The sequence below is a fragment of the Papaver somniferum genome, chromosome 10 (assembly GCF_003573695.1).
Source record: "Papaver somniferum cultivar HN1 chromosome 10, ASM357369v1, whole genome shotgun sequence".
Classification (NCBI taxonomy): Eukaryota; Viridiplantae; Streptophyta; class Magnoliopsida; order Ranunculales; family Papaveraceae; genus Papaver; species Papaver somniferum.
In genome coordinates this window covers 24641153-24664618 of record NC_039367.1, presented here as the reverse complement: position 1 = coordinate 24664618, position 23466 = coordinate 24641153, and the positions used below count along the sequence as shown (strand labels likewise).

Below are 23466 nucleotides of genomic sequence, written 5' to 3'. Positions count from 1 at the left end.
AATCTGCAATCAAACAAACAGGAATTTGCGAGCCCGATTGAATGTAATAAATAACTTGGACGGTATCAAAAACCAATATCCAAGTGTCAATCAATTTTAATCAACAACCAAAGGTTGGATCCGCAATTGATTGAACTTACACACAACCTGTGATATTTCAATTATATAAACAAATATAATGCATAAAAGAAATAACACAGACACCAGAAGTTTTGATAAGGAAACCGCAAATGCGGAAAAACCCCGAGACCTAGTCCATATTTGAACACCACACTGTATTAAGCCGTTATAGACACTAGCCTACTCCAAGTTAACTTCGGACTGGAATGTAGTTGAGTCCTAACCAATATCACACTGATCAAGGTACAGTTACCCTCCTTACATCTCTGAATCCCAACAGGACTCCGTGCACTTGATTCCCTTAGCTGATCTCACCCACAACTAAGAGTTGCTACGACCCAAAGTCGAAGACTTGATAAACCAATCTGTCTCACACAGAAAAGTCCATAGAATAGATAATTTTGTCTCCCGCAGATATACCTATGAGTTTTGTTCCGTATTTTGATAAATCAAGGTGAACATGAACCAATTGATATACCATAGTTATATCCCGAAGAACAGCCTAGAAATATCAATCACCTCACAATAATCTTAATTGTATGGTAGCAAAACAAGATATTGTGGAATCACAAACGATGAGACGAAGATGTTTGTGACTACTTTTTATTTTGTCTATCGGAGATTATATCTCGATCCAATCTTAGAGAAGATAGTACTCAATCACGATAGAAAACAACAAGATCATATCACACAACTACAAAGAAAATAGTTGGGTCTGGCTTCACAATCCCAATGAAGTCTTCAAGTCGTTAACCTATAGGGTTTTGGGAAAACCTAAGGTTAAAGGAGAACCGACTCTAGTCGTAACTAGTATCACACAGGAGGTGTGGGGATTAGGTTTCCCAGTTGCTAGAGTTCTCCCTTGTATAGTTTTCAAATTAGGGTTTGCGATCAATGCTACCTTGGTAACAAAGCATTCAATATTCACTGTTAGATGAAAACCTGATTAGACTCATATCTTTCAACCGTTAGATCGAACTTATCCTGTTACACACAAATGAAAATTGACTTCATTTAGATATGAGTAACCATACCTAAACCTGTGCACCTTTGTTGGCTCAACTATAGTTAACCGAAGTTAGCCATATGAACACTTTCATACCAACCATATTCATCTTAACCATAGCTAGTTCAAATGACTCAAATGAAACTAGTTCTATAGTTTTCAATTGTTTATATTCTCATAGAATTATAAAACACACAATGGGAGCAATATCGGTTTGGATTCACTCGAATCAATTCATGAACATTATAGTCACGGTTTGCAAAAGATTGCATTCCTTAATATATAAATGTATTCGTTCATGAACAAACGATTTTGGAACATAACCTACTCAAGAATGCAAACGGGTACGTGTACCTAAGTAGCCGTACTTGGCTTATGTTCGCCAGTATGCAAACGGGTATGTATACTGTCGTTCACATCCGAACTCAGTTGAATATTGTGCGCGTACGGGTATGCGTACTAAAGTTCTCGGACTTCAACTGACTTCGTTTGTACGCATACGGGTATGCATACTATATCTCCCGGAGTTCACCTGACCAACCTGTACGCATACGGGTATTCATACTAGATTGCAGTCTTGGACTACACATATGCAAATACACATACTGTGTTTATATCCAATCATGGTTAATCATTATAAACTCCCATTTCAACCATTGAAACATTCTTGGAAGACGGCAATAGCTGTCTCACACAAACTATTAGCTTCAAGGCAATTTTCAAGTGATCGAATGATCAATACGAAACATTCCGAGTCTACATCAAATGACTCTCACACAAATCATGTAAGATGTTACAAGGCAATTTTCACATGATCATCTTTTGACCTTCGTCAAGAATATAAGATGAACTTGGTTAAAGCGAAAGCTTACCAACACATATTTCGAGAAATATGTAAGCGAGTTAAACTCAGCTCAACATATCAAATATGTACAATCGAATTCATATAGATATACGAATTTTGTCTCAAATAGGAGATAGAGTAGATAAAATTTTGAGTGATAGATGAGTTCAAGTCTCCACATATCTTTTGTTGACGAAGTTCCACAAGCTCCCTTTAGTAGTTCTTCGTCCTCAATCGATGAACGCCGTGAAGTCTAATGCTCAACTACACTTTCTATCCTAATCCGAGACTTAGCTATATGTAGACTAGAAATCAAGACTTATAGTTTTGACAACTAAACTTTACAAACAAGCTTGAGATAGCAACGCTTGCGAGTTTGACCGCGTAGTGCTCTAACATTTATGTTGATTGAATATATAATAGTTGTGACGCATGGCAAAATGTAATTTGTAAAGGTTGGTGGAAATCCAAGCTTGGTGAAGGCAGTTTTGATGAATCCCCAATCTAAGATATTGCAGGCTTTCTGGATATCCAGTTTGAGGGCTATTTTTGGATCCTTGGTGAGCTTTGAGGTTTTTGATATGGTGGGAGAGCTCTCCAGCAATCGTTATGTCATCTTCAATTGATTTTTACGGTACAAAGGCACTTTGATAGATGATATATATTAAGATCATTGAAAAAGATTTGAACCATTGCTATCAATTGGGAGTGAGTTGTTTCCCAAAAACTTTGAAAAACTTACTTGTGTAACTATCTGGAGCAAGAGCACTCTCTGAATTTATGGAGAAAAGGGCTTGTTTGATTTTTGTTGTAGTTACTTCCTTGGTAAGTAGGTCTGATTGTCTGGGAGTTAATCTTGAGTTGATATTTGTAAAAATATTCCCATCTATCACTGTAGGTGGGTCGTGTATTGTTGAGAGTAGTGTTTAAGTCCTTCTTTCTAACCTAGTTGTTTTGTGGGTCTTGTAGTTGTTGTATATTGTTACAGGCCCTGTTGAGATCACCTGATTGTAATCGTTGAATTCTGGATCTTTGATGCTAGTATGTTGCATGACATTGTAGCATGTCTGCATGATCGATTCTTAGCTTTTTTTCCTGAGTCAACCAAAATTCCAGATCGCTGCCAGATTGGGTAGCATACTGATGTTGAGAAAGTTTTATCATGGCTATCGATTTCTTGGTCATAGTTGGCAGGTGGCCAAAAGTTTCCTTATTCCATTCCAAGAGAGTTTGACCAATTGTTATGAGTTCTAATTGAAGGTCATAGGTAGCTTCGATATCTTGTTGTTGTGCCCAAGGTGATTCAACCACTTTCATGAGTTGCGGATGATAGATCCTAGGTGTTCAAATTTATAATTTTTTTTTGCTTGCCAATCCATTGTTTTCCATTGCAGTAGTATTGGGGCGTGATGAGATATTATTCTCGGAAGATGAGTAACTGTTGCATGTGGATTCGCAGTACGCCAATGTTGGGTTGCCATTTTATCAATTTATGAGAGATCCTATATATATAAGGATTATATAATACCTTATCAGCACGAATTGCTTTACGACACGTAAAAGGATAATTTTTTTCACCGTTTACATATTTAATTTAACTATTGTTCAGTAGTTATATGCATACATTTTTCAGTATGTATAACTTGGTTCATATTTTATAGGATTTTTTAAAGAGAAAGTTCGACATCTCATCTTGCCTTGTATGTGCTATTGGCAACCAAAAAATATGCAGTGTAAGAAAAGATATCCAAATAGGTACGTATTAGTGTGACTCATATTTGTGATATTATTCTATTTACGAATTTATCCAAATATTTGAGTTTGTATTATTTGCTATTTTCCTCATTAGTCGATCAATGAAAGGTTTTTCCATTAGTTTTTCTTCGTTGTTTTACCATGCATTTTGTGGTATATAGTTTGGCTTAAATTTTGAGAAGACATACGCGTTGTACAAAATGTTGCGACGAGCAATGAGTAGAGCTGCAAATTTTACGCCCTTACATACGCCGCTAGTTTTTATGACATGCATAATATGCACCTTTTATATGCACCGGCGAGCTTTAAAAAGCTATTGTGCAATTTGCACTTTGTATATGTTTTAACATCAACAACGAGAGTTGCATATTTTAACTATACCTCGCGTATATACAACGCCAAGCGATAATGAGTGTTAAATTTATTTAATGATACTTAGGGTTAATATCAAGTCTTCTCTTCTCCTAAGCTATTACCAAAAATCACAAATTTGGAGAATTAAATTTGTAATTTACGTAAGCAAATTATTCTATTTTTGACAAATTAATAGATGTGACGAATGAGGAAGATGCAATTGTGGTAGGCATTTTGAAAATGGGAACTGATGTTGAGATAATGTCTATGTTCACATAGTTTATTTTACAGTTTACTATGAATTTTACATGGTAATGTAAATTCTTAACTTTATTCCAGCTGGATAATAAACAAGAGAGGAAACCTGACCAGTTATCTTTCATGGGTTAAGTATTATTATTTATAGCAGCTAGTTTCTACCCTTAAGTTATGCTGATGAGAGACTCCCACATGAGGATCAGGGGAAGAATCGTCGACGATATTGGTTAGCTCCAATTGCGTCTCATTAAAACTCTCACACTAATAAATGGCTGAGGTGTTACATATTACTTTGTTGATTGAATAAACAAGAGTACGCTTGCTAAATTCGGCATAATCTAAAGTCTTTACAAGGCATGCATGAAAGCGCATCGATTTTTTCGTCTGAAACTATTCTTACAAGCATAAACAAAAAACTCTCGTAAGAGGTATGCCAATTTAATCAGATGAGGTCCATATTCTCTTTGACTTATGAATTGATATCTCTCTCCGATGAGGATCACTTATATAAAAGTTACGTTGAACATAGAGAAGAATATCTGAAAAAGCGGGGGTATAACAACCATACCCAATAATTCTTTCATCAATTTGTATGGACTTACTCAAATATAATTCCGAGAGCACCATCTTATAAAGAGAGCTCAACTAAGAAAGATATCAAAAAGTTATATCTCAATTTCTCAATACAATCTGCAATAGAACAAATAGAAATCTGTGAGCCTGATTGATACGAGAAATACCTTAGACGGTACCAAAGACCAATGCCCAAGTTCCAATCAATTACTGCCCAACAATCAAGGTCAGATTTACCAATTGATTAAACTACGCACAACCTGTGATATTTCAATATATAAACAAATATAATGCGGAAAATAAATAACATTGACACCAGAAGTTTTGTTAACGAGGAAACTGCAAATGCCTCGGAACCTAGTCCAGATTTGAACACTACACTGTATTAAGCCGCTACAAACACTAACTGTATATGGGGAAAAACAATTTCCTGGTTTTTTTAGGAAAGTGGAAAGATGACGGTTCGAGCTAAACTCCTCAACTGAGCAAACTGCTTAACCTCACACAGATGCACTGCATGGGAGTGCTTTAAGTTCGAGAGAACTCTGTAGGAATCCGGCCTAAACCAAGTCAATGGCCGTTCCAGAGTAAATTCAGTCACAAAGAGGGAGATGGGTTGATCTGTAGGAAGGAATCTAAGAATTGTGGGATCAATGGTGATCAAGAATTTTGGATGTGTTGAAGGTTTCTGCAAATATGTGTAAATAAGTTTGATCAAGAGGACTTGTGTGTAGACGATTGTTTTTCCAGTCATCGATTTTGGACTTATTTATATTGTCAGAATAGTAAGCACATTGATCCTGTAAGTGTGATGGTTTCTTGAGTGAAAGAGTGGGAAATTGCGAGATCATGGTGAAACCAGTTCCACGTTGTGTGGAGACTTGGTTAACCGTCCACCCAATACTTTGATAACTTCTTCAACTGCTTGCACGAATTATTCACATTATCCTCGTGGATGAACACACGTGATGTAGGCCACCAGACCAAACCCTAATTGATATCCCCATGTGACGTGATTGATGTCTCACGAACGTGGATTCTGCAAAGCAGACGCGTATTTGATTAGTCAGTCGTTGACTTATTAGACAGTGAGTCTAAGTTTTGTTGAATTGAGCATGAGTGACGAATGCTCAGTGATTCATGGATTGAACATACGTACAGTTCTTGTGTTGATATTGCTCGTCTGAGTAAATATTGTAAATTCGAGCAACTGAGCAAGTATTGCTCGATTCGACGAATTACTGATAGTTTGATCAATATTCGAGCAGTTCGACGAATTATTGATGTAGATAAATTACTGAATATTGATAAATTACTGAATATTGATATTTGGATCAATATTCGAGCAACTGAGCAAGTATTTCTCAATTCGACGAATTATTAATTGGCAACGTGACCCAATAAAATATTAATTAAAATATTGGTAGACTACCAAATATTATCAGATGTTGATTGACGGATCAACATAAATTTATTAGTGTTTGAACTTGCTCAGAATGATGATTTGTGGAGCGTTTGTTCGAAACCCTAATTTTTGATCAATTGTTCGTCAATTGATGAATTGCTGAAAGTAGGTCATGAGTGAGGGAGGGACCGACCACATAGGATGATGGACGTCCATGTGGTGCCCAAGTTCTCGAGTGAGCGTACACCAGGGTCCTTAGTTGACCGGTTGGTGAAAGAATGATCAAATGCTGGTGTGTTATTAGAATAATGCTCGTGCGAGTGTTAGGTGATAAAACCTAATTGTGGAGAAGTCAAGGACCGACCAAAAGGGCATATAGAACCGGCCCTTGGTGGTGTGGGACCAACAGATGGTCGATTGAGCAAATTCCAAGTTGGTTGGAAAGAGTTTGGACCCAATATGAACAATTGAGCAAATTAGGTCAAAATTATAAGAATGTGTGGGACCGGCTCCTTGCAATCCTTAGAGCCGGCCTTGGTCGGTCAAGGAAGCATGCCCGTGTCACCATAACGCCCGTGTCTCAATCTTGAGAGTTTTGGTATTTTCTGGTGTGCGTTTGAGCAATATCTTGGATTTTCAGAAGAGTTTGATCTTTGACTGAAATTCTTGATTTTGTTCGAATGAGCAAGTAGGACTTTGCTCGTTCGATCAATATTTTGAGAATATTAAAAAAAAATTAATATTTTAATATTTTTCGTGAATAGCCTAGTCAGTCATGTGACCATTTGACTTTTTGGCTTTTTTATGGTTTGAGCAGTATTTGAGAAAATATGAAGAAACCATGATTTTTGTTCAAACAGAGGGGTTTCATGAAATTAGGAAAATAATAATTATAAAAACAAGGGATTGGAAGGTGTGGGAACGGCCACGGCTAGGGCATGGCCGGCTGGCTAGGTAGCCCGATCCCGCAACACCTTTCCCTATTTTATTATTTTTCATGAAAGCGTGAAAATATGGAGAAACCATGAGTTTTGCTCAAAAAAGGAAAGTTGCTCGAACGAAGGAGTTTTCATGAGTTCATGAAAATAAGAAAATAAGAAACTAAGAAAAATAAAGGGAAGAGGCGTGGGGGACCGTCCACGACATCATGACCGGCCAGCCGGTGGGCCCGGTCCCTAGGCGCCTCTTTATTATTTTATCTCTCCTGTTTTGTGTAGGATTCCTCGTTTGTGCATATTTTAGAATGCTCGTTCGTGCATTTGGGTGCTCGTTCGTGCATCATTGTGGAGTGCACTTGCACCATTTTCTCGGGGCTTACTCGGTGATAGTCCAGATGCCCGATTGTTGAGTAATTGTTACTAATTCATGAAATTCAGCGGAGAATGATTCATGAAATGAAGTGATAATTATAAATTGTGCATATATTACCAATCCATGAAATCCAGTCGGGGAATTCAGGGAACAGAATAATGAGATAAATTGGTTATATATTAACATAGAATCAGCCGGGGATCAGCCATGTGACGTACTAATAAGATAAAATAGATTATTTTCTAGGAATTCAGTGGATGAATGTCACGGTAGAATTAATCTGTTGTAGAATCTAGATATGAGATAGTTGAAGCATCATACTCGTTCTGAAAGGTGCATAGTCAGGGAACAATGTGCAACGTTGTTGACGTCCTGAAAGCGTTTAGCCCCCTCAACAAACAATTATATAGGAGAGCCGCCTGAATCTATACACAGACTCTCTACATAGTCATGGAACAACGAGTGTCGCCGACGTTCTGAAGGCATTAAGCCCTCTCAACAAACAATTATGTAGGAGGACCGCCCAATCATTCTTCTATGTAGAGGGGGGTATCTCTATGTAGTCAGGGAACAATGAGTATCGCCGATGTCCTGAAGGCGTTAAACCCTCTCAACAAACAATTATGTAGGAGGACCGCCCAATCACGTTATTCTGCATAGAGGGTATGATGAAATACGTAGCATCGAACGCTCAGCTAGTGGGAGGCCTTTAGAAAAACATATTCATCATGGCTCTGAGAAAAACTCGATCAAAGATTGTGAAACGATTCACGGATCGTAAAATATGAATCGTCACATGTGTTCCTGAAGCCGGGTCAGAAACATGCAGTATCATGATTTTACAATTTTGACTTTTGTCGAAAATCCACCATCAACACTAGCCTACTACAATTTAACTTCGGACCAGAATGCAGTTGATCCCTAACCAAGTCTCACACCGATTAAGGTACAATCGCGTTCCTTATGCCTCTAGAACCACGTCGGATTCTGCGCACTTAATTCCCTTAGTTGATCTCACCCACAACTAAGAGTTGCTACTACCCAAAGTCGAAGACTTACAAACAAATCTGTCTCCCACAGATAAGTCTATTCTGATAGATATATATGTCTCCCATAGAAGTACCTATGAAGTATTTGTTCTGTCTTTTGATAAATCAAGGTGAACAGGAACCAATTGATAATTGGTCTTATACCCCCGAAGAGCAGCCTAGAAATATCAATCATGTCACAATAACTTAACTATATGGTAGTAGAAGAAGTTATTGTGGAATCACAAAGAATGAGACGAAGAGCTTTGTGATTACTTTTTATATATTACCTATCGGAGATAAATCTCGAGCAAATATTGGAGAAGATAGTACTCAATACGATAGAACAAGTAAGATCAGAACACGTAACTATAGAGAAAATAGTTGGGCCTGGCTTCACGAATCCCAAATGAAATCTTCAAGTCGTTAACATATAATGGTTTTGGAAAAACCCAGGTTAAAGGAGAATCGATTCTAGTCTCAACTAGGACATAGGAAAATGTCGGGATTAGGTTTTCCAGTTGCTAGAGTTCTCCCTTATATAATATCTCAAATCAGGGCTTGCTTTAAATCAAAGCTAAGATAGCTTAGTAACAAAGCATTCAATATTCACCGTTAGATGAAAACCTGATTTAAGATTCAAGCTAAGTCTGCTTAAATCCAAAGCAATATCTCTCCACCGTTAGATGGTCTTATCTTGTTACACACACATCTCAAAAACCATTGTAGTAGATATTCACCATAGAATTTAGATGCTTCCATAAAGAAGTGATATACATGAATTTCTCCGAACGATTTCGAATTACATTGATCTTTTCTAATTTGGTCAATACTTTTTTGAAAATAGATCGTCCTTGTAAATAGACCGTCTTTGTAATCAGCAAAAAATGGATAATATAAACCACTGGAAGAGTGTACAATAAATGATAATGGCAAGATATACCATATCAATCAGAAAGTGGAAAAAAAAGAACCTACCACCGATTGCTAATAACGCAATTTTGTCTTATATATATATAACGTATATTAGTCTACTCGGATCTTAAATTCAATTAAAATATAGGCAGAAAATTGAGTGAATTCTTTAAAATAATACAATAGATAAGATGAAGATAACTATAAATGGATGGAGATAACCGTGTATAAATTAAGATATCTGCTTGTTTTTAAGATAGAGTTTGAAATGACGAGGGTACCAAGTGCACCACAATCTTTTTGATATCAACTTAATTGTCTTATTGTGTGATCTAATATAGAGATAGACTGTCAAAGATGGCGACAACAAGGTACACACATGGAATATAGTATAAGTCTGAAACCGAACCTTAACTATAGGGATCATCCCAAGTGTTTGATTAATGTACAAGTTCAATTACTTTAATTATAACTAAAAAATAATTATAATGTGGAAACTAAATTAAAAGCACACAACGATATTTTCTTAACGAGGAAACTGCAAAGCAGAAAAACCGTGGGACCTAGTTCAGTTTTGAATATTCTCAGAATTAAGACGTTATACAAACACTACTACCAACTTCCTATAATTGAGACCAAGTAAACTACCCCTAGTTACCCTAGTTTCCTCAGTATCCCCAGTTTTGCTTCAACTGTTGTGAGGACTTCAATCACTCAACTTCTTTGGATCGTCTTCCGAAACAGTAAATGACTAATCTACTTGGTAACCACTCTTTCAATCTCAAGAAGTAAATCAAAGATTATAATTGAGTTCAAAAAAGGCTCTTCCGTTTAATCTAATAAACTCCTTTGTTGCGTAAGATCTACCAAGATCTAAATTATCAAGATAACTAGATCTAGGTATACAAACTATCATATTCAGATACTTAAGAACACCACCAAATGATAGCTTGTCGATCAAATAAGACCAGTGAATCAATTGTCTAATAAAGATAAACAATATCTTTTCGGATCCCAACCAATCAAGTTTGTACATGAAGTTAAATAACAAAGATATGAAACCAATAAGAAATCTTCTTATCTTCAAATCTTCAATGTCTTCTTCTGTAGATGCACAACCAAACTTGATTCCAACTTAAGATCGATCACGCAAAGTGTCAGAGCATTGCTCGGTTGAACCCACCAAGCGTTGGTATGTCAAGTTTGGTTGTCATATTTTAGTGAACCAAAACTCATTTAAAGAGTCGCTTGATTATTTACTAGAGTCAACTTCGTATAGGTTAGCTATAAAATTATTAGGATATGAGACATACAAGTATTACTCGAAGACTTGAAGAATGCAAAGAGGTAAAGAGCTACATCGACAACATCATCCTTTATCTTGAGGTTAGTAATATTTTGAATTGAACTGTTTCATTCCTAACGTATCTTTCAATTTATGATATATTGAAAACATAACTGCGAAGCTGTGAATGATTATACCCTAGTTAGACGTAGTATTAAGGAATTATAATACGAAATGTAACGCCTATCTTTTGAACTTCGTATATAATACATCGACATAATCGTATGAATGCTATTGTGATTATGTACGGGAATGGGTGAAGATTTCGTCCTAGGAAACAATCTTTTACATTCGTTTAAAGGAAGTACAATCATAAACTTGTTTTGTGAATCGAAAGGGAAATCGCTAGGCTTATTGGTATTGTTATTCATTGCAAATATTTGGATTACCAATATGTGTGTTTAGTATAAGCTCTCATAAATTTTTTATGTATCTTGGTAAAACTATTCACAATGCCTGACTTATGTATCAGTATGACTTTTATTAGTGAAACCAATCTTAGGTAATCACCTGAGATGGTATGATCGATATTTGTAATTGGTGTGACCATTCCTAGTCATTGGGTAAACGATCCTAGTACTTTGTGGGAATAATCACAAGATGTGTAATCGATCCTTGTAGAAGGTTAATAAGTTTTAGTAATTGGTGTAACCGATCCTATAACTTGTGCAACCGATCACAAGTAATACCATGAGATAGTGGTAACCGATCCTGGTACTTATTTATCCATTTTATGGAAACTAGTGTAACCGATCCTAGTAACCACTTGGAGGTAGAACCGAGTACCGTTGGGATTGAGAAGCTCTACGAGTATCGTTGGTGGGAACTAAATAATTGCAGTTTATTATTAGTTTTCGATTGATTTGATTGACTAACGGTTGTTGAACTTTGATTGCACCTAGTTTGTTTATGCTTGAGAATCTTCTCTTCTGATATAAGATTCACTCAAACTAGATCGAAGTATCGATGAGGATCTTTAGACTATTTGTATACAAATACGTCTTGTGATAATCCATCATTAACAGAGACCTTTTTGTATGTGGTTGATCACAAGAGATTCAAGTTGTTTGTGTGCAGGTGTTTATTGAAGATCTAAGAAGATTTAAAGACAAAGAAGATTTCTTACTTGAGTTCATAATCTTTGGTATGCACAAAACTTGATCGGCTAGGGATCCAACTATAATCGGTTTATCTTTTGATAGATTGGATTGATTAGTTGCGTAGATCGGCATCAATACATTTCCTTGTGATTCATAGTATTGATTGCATAGTATAAACAATTACTTTGGTAGTTGTTGAATAGATTGATCTAGAACCCGACAAAGGAGTTTATTGGTTAACAAGAAGAGCCTTTTTCTCAAACTCATATCATGTTGTTTGAAAAGACTTGTTACCGAACAGATTTGTTGTTCCTTTACTTTTTGGAATACGAACCAAAGGAATTGTTACAAGTGCGTGACTTATTGCAAGTTGGAGGCGTAGGGATACTAAGGGAACTAGGTGAACTATAGGTTTATTTGCTTGGTCTCAACTATACGAAGTTGGTTTAGATTTTGTATAGCGGCTTAATTATGAGAGTATTCAATTTTGCACAAGGTCCCTGGGTTTTTCTGCATTTGCGGTTTCCTCGTTAACAAAATCTTGCCGTGTATTTTACTTTTCTATTTCCGCAATTATAATTTATTTATTATAATTAGAAGTAAAATACACAAACTTTAATTCCTAATTACTTGATAGCAATCCTATAGTGTTTCGTTAAGTCCGAACCTATTATCAAGTAATCATACTTCGTTGTTGTATTGTCTCTATCTTGTATCCATACTCAATCATGCAAGTTATCTTGTTGTCGCATTGTCTCGTTCTTGTATCCATAAACGATTACACGAAGTGTAAACGGATTCATTGTATTATCTCGACTCAGTCCATAGACAATCACTTTCGGAGAAAGGACTTATTGGTGGAAAAGTTTTAGATTGAGGTATATTTGGGTACCCTCGTTTTTCACAAAGAACGAAATCTGTTAACAATGGATGATCATAAGTAACTGTCATATCTAAAAACATATCCGAACTACAGTTAATCCCTTGATCTATTTTGAGTGACCTCATGTCATAAGAGAAGGCTCTCAAGAATAATCAAATTAGTTGCAATCAAGGTTTAACGAATATTAGTCAATCAAATCAATAATCAAAAACTAAAATAACAATACAAAATCTAGTTTCCCACCAACGGTATTTTCTAGACGCTTCTTGATCCCACATAAACTAGTGTCATAAGAGATTTCGCGTAATCAAGTTACTTTCCTCTCCAAGATGGTATTACAAGTGATACTAATAGTCGGTTACAGCAGTGACTATAAATGAAGTTGTCAACCTGCCTCGGGATAATTCTGTAAGAATAAAAAACTTCACTGTTTATAGACCAAGGAAGTTTGGATACCAAGTAATCTCCATAACCGAAAATACTCTCAAGATATGCAATAAACACCTATTTTCGGTTTTGTATAATTCCAACTGTTATACCGAAATCCCTCTTGGATTACAGCTCATTAGTAGCTATCATACAAGATACTTAGATATCTAGAGATATGCTTTGATTGCTGTAAAAACAAAAATATATATCGGTTTGGGATCTCAACTTGATTATCAAGAATAATATTTGAACAATAAAATATATTCGGGGTAGGAGACTCTTTCATTTTCATCATACAAAAATGTCAGGGATTCCTTTGAACACCAATTTTGCATCATCAATTTCGTCTTTCATTAAAATCCAGATTTCTCCTTTGCTTTCAAATAAACCAGACTTCATTTAAATGCTTCTAAATCTCCCATTACACAACCAAAATCATCTTTCAAAATCTTTATTTTTGATTTTACATCTTCATCTTCTTCTGTTAACCTTTGCATCAAATCAACTGGTAGTGGTAAAAAAGCTCAAGATTGATCAATATAGGTCCAATATGAAAGAAGATAAAAATAAATTTGAATCCTATTTACCATACCTTTCTCGCTATCTTCCCTATCAGAGCTACATGAGGAGGCACTGGTTTTTTTCTCTTATCTGAATCCAGTTTTCTATTCAATTTCATTTTATGTATTAAGTTTATATTTACATTCCGGATATGATCTTATAGTTCCCTTTATTGATTTAATAGTTAATTGCATAATTATTCAGGAGTTTCCCTTAGAAATAGCTAAATATATATGATTAACTTCACTCTATTGTTAATTTTAGTTATCAGCTAAAATATCTTACCTCCGTCATAGTAAAATTAGAACATTCTCTCAATCCTTTTGTGGACTTATAGGCCTTTAATTTATTCACATTATAACGATGAAGATAATGACATTGAATGTCCAAGGTTTTGGAAATCCATTCACCCAGAATCATCTAAAACAAATCATTACACAAGATAAACATGAAATTCTTTTCCTCTCAGAAACCGAATCCCAAAAAACCTTAGTTAAGTCTCTTCTATTTTCTTACCCAAATACACATATAGTAGACCCAATTGGATTAGCAGGAGGACTAGAAATTTCCTGGATTGATGGGTTCCATTTTCATGTAATTCAATGGAACATTAGTACGATAAACATAATAATCCAAACTAATTTTGAATCCAAAAAATGGATTCTGACCTGCTTTTATGGTAGTCCTTACCCCTCATATAGAAACACAGTGTGGGATTTCATATGGAAAACAACAGAACAGGTAGACCAAAATAGAATGCCCTGGATGCTAATAAGTGAAATGAACATTATGTTTGATCAATTGGAAAAATTAGGAGGTCTACCTTTCAATAACACTAACAGTGTTTATTATGAAAACATACTACAAAAATATGGACTCTTTCACCTAGGTTTTTCTGGACACAAATTTACTTGGAATAATCATAAAAAAGACGTTGCAAAGATACAAAAAAGATTAGATAAAGCAGTATCCAATTCAGACTGGAATTTGAAATTCCTGATGGTTGTCGTAAGTGCAATCAAATTGATAATCTTATTTCCACACAATTAACTGGTAATATAATTAAGCAACGATCGTTTCCACGAAGAGCAGTGAGTTTTAGTTGTCAAAGTGTCACAAAGGGGGGTTTGTTTCAGATTTTTAACAAAGTAAATAAAAGCAATTGAAAATATTAAGTTGTAAGCAATCGAGAGAGATATGATCGAAGAATCCTTATTCGTCAATAAACCGGTAATGAGTTATTATAATTTCCTACTTGTCATTAATAATAAATTTTCACCAACCGTGGAATAACAACTAGATCAGTATTATCCCCTAAATTCCTTATATCACTGGAAACGGAAGTTCTCGACTACCAGATTCTATTCGTCTAAACCACCAAGTAGTAGATCACTCAAGGTGTAATTTGGTCGAATGATTTATCTTTTGTGAATTTATAGGTTGATCCTACTAGTTAGACTCTTAGATCAAGGTCCACTTTTTAGTGTTGTTTATACACACAATCGCTCCACAAAATCCCTCTGCAAGGTCTCGTGTTCTCTACTTGTGTACAAGTTATTTGCGATTAGTTATCTCCTAACTCAATACTAGGAATAGATTAAATCAACAAAACAATTTAGTTGGCCACCTAAAAAATCTATCAATCAATCATAAATATTCGTTATAATATAAACAAGCGATAATCATATGAAGAACTTCAAAGTAGATTAATATAATAACTCAAATCTTGCTTACAACTTAGAATTCATCCCCATTCAATAGTTGTTTAGCTACTCATGGATGTATGAACATCCATGATATACATATAACAAAAGTTAAGATATATCGTTACAATTGAAGAAAGCTCCGAAATCCTAGCTTTTGCTTCGTATGTAATTTCTTCTCTCCAAACCTTAAAATTTTCGTGACCTCTTGATGATATCTCATTCATGACCTAATACCCATTTTTATAGGTTTACGTTGCTTGGCCATCAAGAACCCGGCCCGAAATACCGAAATAAAAACCATAATCGTGAATTTTGGCTTTCAAAAGTTTGCATACCAGTATGCAAACGAAATTTTGTTATAAAATCCAGGGAGATAAGTTTGCATACCAGCTTGCAAATGGAAACATTATTTAAAATACCCCTCAAAATTCGCCTCTTAAATTATACCCTTATTCAATTTTTAAAAATACCCCTATATTCTGAAAAGTGGGAGCAACTGGCACAGGTTGTTTTCAGAAGTGGACGCAACTAGCACAAGTTGCTTCCAGAAGTGGACGCAACTTTATACAAGTTGCTTCCAAAAAGTGGAAGCAACTTTCTCAAGTTGACTCAAAAAAATTTATTTTTTACCCCTCGAGGGTATTTGTGCAAGGTCAACAAAAATGGAGGGTATTTATAACATTCCCACAAATAAATTTCAGTTACTCCCGTTTGCATACCAGTTTGCAAACTTTCCTGTCTTCGGTATTCGATAAAAAATTTGTTTTGGCCGTAATTTCCTCGTCCGAACTCGGAATGACCTCATTATTTTTGCATTTTTTTCCTATTTCAATTCTATTCAAGATGGTGATCAGAAATACCGAGTTTGAATGATTTAATCCCGGTCTTTGGCCCGTCTCTTGATTTTGAGCATTTTGCTCCTTGTTGTCGCACTTATTCCACTTCTCTTGGACTTGGACACTTGGATACTTGCAATACTTCTCTTCCTAGATATTTTTATCACTTTGTAGATCCTTTTTTGATGATTCACCTAATATAGATAAATAAGAGAAAACAAGAGTAATAATACGAAAATATGCAAGAATAATAGCTAAAACAAGTATGGAATGAACACTAAAATCATATGAATTATGCACTTATCAAATTCCCTAACACTTGGATTTTTCTAGTCATCGAGAAAACTAAATAAAGCTAATCCTAAATACAACGACTCCATTTCATCGAGAATACGGTTACACTTAGCTAATGCAACATGCCTTTAAACCCCTAGGTGTCCCTAGTGGACGAGTTATAGTCTCGTGAGGGTTTATAAGAGGTTTACCCACAAAAAATACTCCAATTTATCGCCTTGGAAGAACTGTTAAGGAAAAACACAAAGTAGTAGCGAACAAGATAATTATCCTACATACGTTCTTTAACTGCAAACATCCCACACACATTCCAATCATCATATATAAGTAATTACTTACGCGTGACATTCAACCTGACTGCAAAACTCTATTAGGATAGTCACCATATTTGTTGCAACGTTAGCCACAACACTCGCATACTGAAATCACATGGATAAATAAGAAAATGAAAATAGAATAGTGAAGCGTGTAAATGTTAACTAAGGTGAAAGATGTTAACCACAATACTTGTATGAATGTTGTCAAAGGATTTTTAATTTATGTTTAGCGCAATAGTTGAAATAAGCATTCCATTTAACTCGACAACATGGTTAGATACTCTAAGCGCATGTTTCTTTTCAGCAAATGTTTCTTTTCAGGGTTAGATACTCTGAACCCTTGGATCCTGCATTCCACGCTTGTTTAGGCGACGGAGACAGGGAAAACGTTTCCCACATATTGCTATCCAAGTGTCGAGAAACTCATCAATAGTCTTTTTGACTTGCTAAATAATGATGATAGGTTTTACTCATTTCATCGACTACATGATTAATTCCCATTGATCCTGCATTCCACGCTTATTTAGGCGACGTGTAAAAGGAGAATCTTCTCTTTGTATTGTCAATAATGTCGGTATATGAAGAGAAGCCTTATATAAATTTTTGATTTTTGAATTTTGGCTCACTCTTTATGAGTGTAAGACAATTGTCTATGGGGCTTTTATAAACTCAACCAATGATTACCTTGCTACAATATTCATGGAAGTACTAGGATCCCACCAAATCACTTAGAGAAATATATAACTGCAAAAATAAAAAGAAAGTGATTTCGAAATGATAAATTGCGGGGATTAATCTTTCAAACGACTATCATGCTATTGCTAGCATCTGAGTTCCTCATTCCATTATGAACATATATGATTAAGGATTGTAGAATGATAAAGTGGGACTCAATCTATAGCCGTAAGAACTTTTTCAACCTAAAAAGGTTTAGTGTGTCATCCTAAATAGCTCATAATTAACTCCAAAAGATGAAGTCTCAAGAATGCAAGAGGTAAAAGAGTATTTTTTTTATTATTATTTTTTTATTATAGAAATACTAATATAATCTCCAAACATGCTTAACTACTCCCTCACACTTAAAATCAACATTGTCCTCAATGTTCAAAACCGAAAATTATGATTTATGACATAATAACCTGGAAAAACTCAAAAAATGTACAAATGGGTAGGGAACTAGGAAAAACATCCTAAACGAAAGTTGTTCGCCTAGTCTTTTTTATGAAGTGTTAAAAGGTCACAGTGTTTCGATAATCAGTCTGAAAGTTATGTCACTCGGAGTTAATTGCCAAATCTTTGTGGGGAGTGCGGCTGCAGAATATTGTGGGAGTTATCTTGTATCATTATTAACTCCTTGGTGAATACACTAAGTTTCGACTATGTGAAATCATCGAAACAAAGTTGATATATTCTCTTTTAGTCATGAATTATCTTTATGAGAATTTCATTATGATCCCATAATTTTTGTACATTTGCCAATTTATATTGACAAAAAGGGGGAGAATTATTTTGTAGTTCAAACTACATACATATGGTTTACGGATCATTATGTAAGGGGGAGTGGTTTTCATTGTGAGATGAAGTATTGACTAAGGAGGAGTGATACATATCACCATAGTATTATTGTCAAAGTTGTGGTACAAATGAACTTTGATGTTGTGTAATAATACTATGACACTGCATAACAATATGAAAACAATCTTGTTGATTATTGTTATAGCTATGGATCTTAAACAACAATGATGCTGGGTAGAACACATTCAGAGTCACTGGAATACTTGGAGCGACAAAGAATTCAAGTAATGTTGAAGAACCAAGGAAATCAAGCATGTGGATGAGAAGCTACAAAGTCTTATTTATTTTTTAATCCGTATGTATTGATAGTTTTGTCACTAAAATTGACAAAGGGCAAGATTGTTAGAGCATTGCTCGGTCGAACTCGCAAGCGTTGCTATCTCAAGCTTGTTTGTCAAGTTTAGTTGATCAAAACTATAGTCATGATTTCTAGTCTACCTATAGGAGTTTCAGACTAGGATAGATTATATAGTTGAGCTTTAGACTTCACGGAGCTTACAACTGAAGAACTTGGAGGAACTGCATCAATAAAATGTATGTGGAGACTAAAACTTATCTATCCTCAGAAGTCTATTCTATTCTTACTTATATCCTATTGAGACAAAATTCGTATACGATATAGTCTTTCGTATCATACACATTTCATATTTCAAGCTGAGTATAACTCGCTTATCTATTTCTCGAAATACGTATTGGTATCTTTCTGTCTTAGCTACATTCATCATTATTCTTGACTTTATGTCAAAAGATGATCATGTAGAAATTGCCTTGAAACATCTTACATGATTTATGTGAGACAGTCATTTGATGTCGACTTGGAAAGTTCCGTATTGATCATTCGATCACTTGGAAATTTGTTATTAGCTAATGGTATGTGTGAGACATCCATTGTCGTCTTCTAAGAATGTTTCAATGATAAAAATGGGAGTTAAGAGCTAAAAACCATGTCTGGATACATTACGGTTTGTGTACTTAGTATAGGAACTGTTTTGACGGAATTCAGGACCGGAAGTTTGCATACCCGTTTGCAATCTTATTCAACTGTTTAAGTCAGGTTACTTAAGTTTGCATACCCGTTCGTAAACTGATTTAACTGTTGAAGTCTGGGAACCAAGTTTGCGTACCCTTTCGCAAACGGTTTCAACCGAGTTCGGTCCGGAGCTAAAGTTTGCATACCCGTTTGCAAACTGTTAGCTTGTGACCAATATCCGGAACTTAAGTTTGCATACTCATTGGCAAACTTAAGTGGTTCAATTTCTTAAATCGGTAAAGTATGATTTCATACTCATGAACATATATATTTACTCCCTCCGTCCCAAATTAATTGAGTTGTTTGTAGTTTGCACAATTTTTAAGGCAAAGAGGAAAGGAGAATATATTTAAATGTTTTTTACAATTATACTCTTATGGATAATAACTAGTAAAATTTAGAAATGATTTATCTCTTAAACTATACGACGGTTTTTCGTAAATTCTATACTGTTGAATTTTTTTTTTAAAACATCTACGTAACTAATATAAACATGATTATCAAATTATACTATTTCTTATAGTGACAATAATCAATTAAAAGGGTAGTTTTGGAGAAATCCCCTTGATTAGTGAATTAGCTCAACTATTTACCGGACACAATTTAAAACCAAATAGCTCAATTAATTTGGGACGGAAGGAGTATATAATAAGGAATGCAATCTTTGCAAACCGTGATTGTGAGGTCTATAATTGACTTCAGGATTTTTAGTATGTGGCCGGGACTATAGGCTCCGACAAATTAACATAATACCAGATTTCAACATAACTAAGGCTAATCTTAATTTTGACAGCTAAATCCATAGATTTCAACATAACTACGGCTAATTTTAATGTAAGGCGTATGCTTGACACTGATGAGATTTTTTTAATTCACTGTCGGGACCGTAGTCCCTGACTAATTTGACTAGACTAACAAAATATCTGCATAAAATATCTGGGCCACTGATCTTGGCTAACCTATAAGCTCGATTTCCTATAATTCAGCTGACTCGATGCCTAATTAGAATCTCATTGACCATTAAGTTGACTGTTTATTATAACGATGATTGTCAGCGACTCAGGTGTTTGGATGACAGAATTCATACGGTTTTTGGCCGAATTTCGGTGATCTTATAGATTTTTCGACGACCCAATTTTATGCAGAAAGTTGACGGTACCAAATCAAAAAAGAATCGAGACGAGGCGAGGCGAAGCCGAGCTCCACCAATTCGAAAATATGATCGAAAGAAAAAGGTGGGCACAAAATCTAGTTCTTTTGATGATATTTGCAAAAAAAAATAAAAGAAGATTACTATTACACTTTTGTGACACGTCGGGTGCATTTGTGTCAAACGCCTATCATCACAAGTAGGTCCCATTAAATGTGGGCATCCACGATATCCGTCGGCTTGACACTTTTTGCCAAATTCGGCCCATTTTTGACGCATGAATAGACTACGCCCCTGACTCTTCACTCAACTTCTATTTGGGCAATCCAGCAGAGATCAGCCGTCAGCGGAGCTGGTGAAGTCGTGTAGTCTGAATTACACAGCCACCATTTCCATATCCAAATGCAAGCTTACAAGATCAATTTAGTGACGCCGAAAAGGTGGCTAGTTGCCACTGTACAAATTCATCAAACAGCCAATTCACCATACAGCTGAAAAGAAGCAGCATCAGCAATGCAAATCAATGAATGGAAGAAACTGCTTATTGTCTATCAAATCAATGGGACGGTTAATACTTATACTTATAGGTAACTCAAATTCACTCTTTCTCCTTGTGTAATACCTGTGAAAAAATTGATTTGAGTTTCATACATGAAGAAAACATCATAAAGGGATAAATCCCGTAATTTGGTCAAGAAGCCCCAGTAAGGTCCCGTGTCATCATATACTCAGGTTTTGTTCTTGAAAAGCTATCTTAGGATCTGTAAGATAATATTGAGAAATTTTCCATCTCATTTTTTGAAATGGATTTACACAATAGGGTTCGCATGACAGTTTAAATTTTGGGATGGGAATCATTGAATCTGTAATTGGTATGGTTTAGTAAGATTGCCGGTTTGTAAATACTGTATGATTTTTGAGTAAGAAAGTATAGACATGACTGATGTTTTAAATCGTTCAACACACATGCTATCTAATCGATCACTGTGAATTTAATTGATGGATACGTAAATCTATAAAGTAAAATTTGCCGAATGTGTGGTGTTAGTACACTCTCAAAGTTGGGAAAACTATATACATACCATAAACTATGACATTAGTTGATGTTGCTGCCGAGTTTCTGTCCTTGACACCTTCTAAAACATTGAAAAGTGAGTGACACTTCTAAATTATGGTGAAGCTGTACAAAAAAAATGTGGAACCTAGTTATATGTGAAGGAGTGTCTGGCAGGGGATGCGCATAACAGAGACTAAGGAATAGGAAATCTGTTCTCTAGATACTAGGTTCGAGATTCAAGAGAGGAGAGAGTGAAGACATGAATCATGACGATAACACCCTGAAAACCTTCTTGTTAACCTTCCGATTACAGAGTCAGAAAATGAGATTGAAAAAATGAGTTGTGTTATGAATTTTTTTCTCATTTGTTCTTCTTTGCTTCTGTTTTTTCTATTCCGTTCTGCCTCTTATCCCTTATGCCTTGATTCAAGTAGGTCTCTATCTCTCTGAAGCTTTACCGCTAATGTTATTCTTTTGGTCAAACCATGATTGTTGTTTGTTTTTCTGAATGCTACAGAGGCACCATATGCTCCAAAGATCCCTTTGGGATTTTGTCCTAACGATGAGAGTGTTTGCTGTGACTCCAACCAGGACTTGGAAATGAAGAAAGTGTTTCAATCTATGAACATTTCTGACCCTGCTTGCGGCTCTCTTGTTAAGTCTATATTTTGTGCGGTACGACTTGATATTTAGCTATTTTATATCTGTTAGACAACCCCAAAAGTTCTCAGTTAGATGCATTGTCATTGATGAAAAGTGTTACAATAAATTTTAATTTTAAAAATGTGATGCGTTTGCACTTTTCAGAAATGCAATCAGTTCTCTGCGGATTTATTTAGAAATGATTCTGGGACTCGAATGGTTCCAGTTCTCTGTACATTTTCAGAAACATCAACTTTGTCCAAGACTTCTTCGTTCTGTTCAAGGGTCTGGAATGCATGCAAAGCTGAACCTATTTTAAACTCCCCATTTGTGTCCTCACTACAAGGTAGAACTGAAGTTATGGTTCGTTCTACACCTTCTAAATTAACAGATATATGTCAGTCAAAGAGTGATTTCTGTAGAATATTTGGTGGATCTTCGGAAGATAGATTAGTATGTTTCAATGGGTCATCTGCTTCGCTACACAATACTGTAAATTCCCGGCCACCAAGCGGCATTTGCCTTGAGCAAGTTACTAATGGACGTTACTTTCATATGGATGCCCATCCTGATGGATCCAACCGTGTTTTCTTGGCGAGCCAACAAGGTAAGATATGGCTGGCAACTGTTCCTAAAGAGGGAAATGGAGAAGAAATTGTAATAGATGAATCAAATCTATTTGTAGACTTAACTGACATTGTACATGTGAATATTGTGCATGGATTGATGAGTATCGCATTCCATCCAAGATTTGTACGCAATGGTCGCTTCTTTGCTTCTTATATTTGTGATGGGGAAAATGGTCTGGATGTTATGGAAGGTGTGCATGTAATACAGATGTTAACTGTGATCCTTCAAAGCTTCCTCTGGTTTTCGGATCCCGAGCATGCCGATTTCATGTTGCTATATCAGAGTTTACAGTTAATAGTAGTGCATATAATTTTTTGAGTAAGCCCCACTAATATCTGTGGG

The 23466-nt window shown here is 35.5% G+C and overlaps 1 protein-coding gene across 1 annotated transcript in view; it reads left to right on the top strand.

Moving 5' to 3' along the window:
- The first annotated feature begins 21292 nt into the window (after nt 1-21292).
- LOC113315418 (HIPL1 protein-like) overlaps nt 21293-23466 on the top strand; it is a 32620-nt gene continuing 30446 nt past the window's right edge. The window contains exons 1-3 of the mRNA XM_026563696.1: nt 21293-21382; nt 22370-22527; nt 22660-23322. Of these exons, the coding sequence (XP_026419481.1) occupies nt 21319-21382; nt 22370-22527; nt 22660-23322 (885 nt within the window). The 5' untranslated portion in view covers nt 21293-21318. The remainder of the gene's footprint in view (nt 21383-22369; nt 22528-22659; nt 23323-23466) is intronic.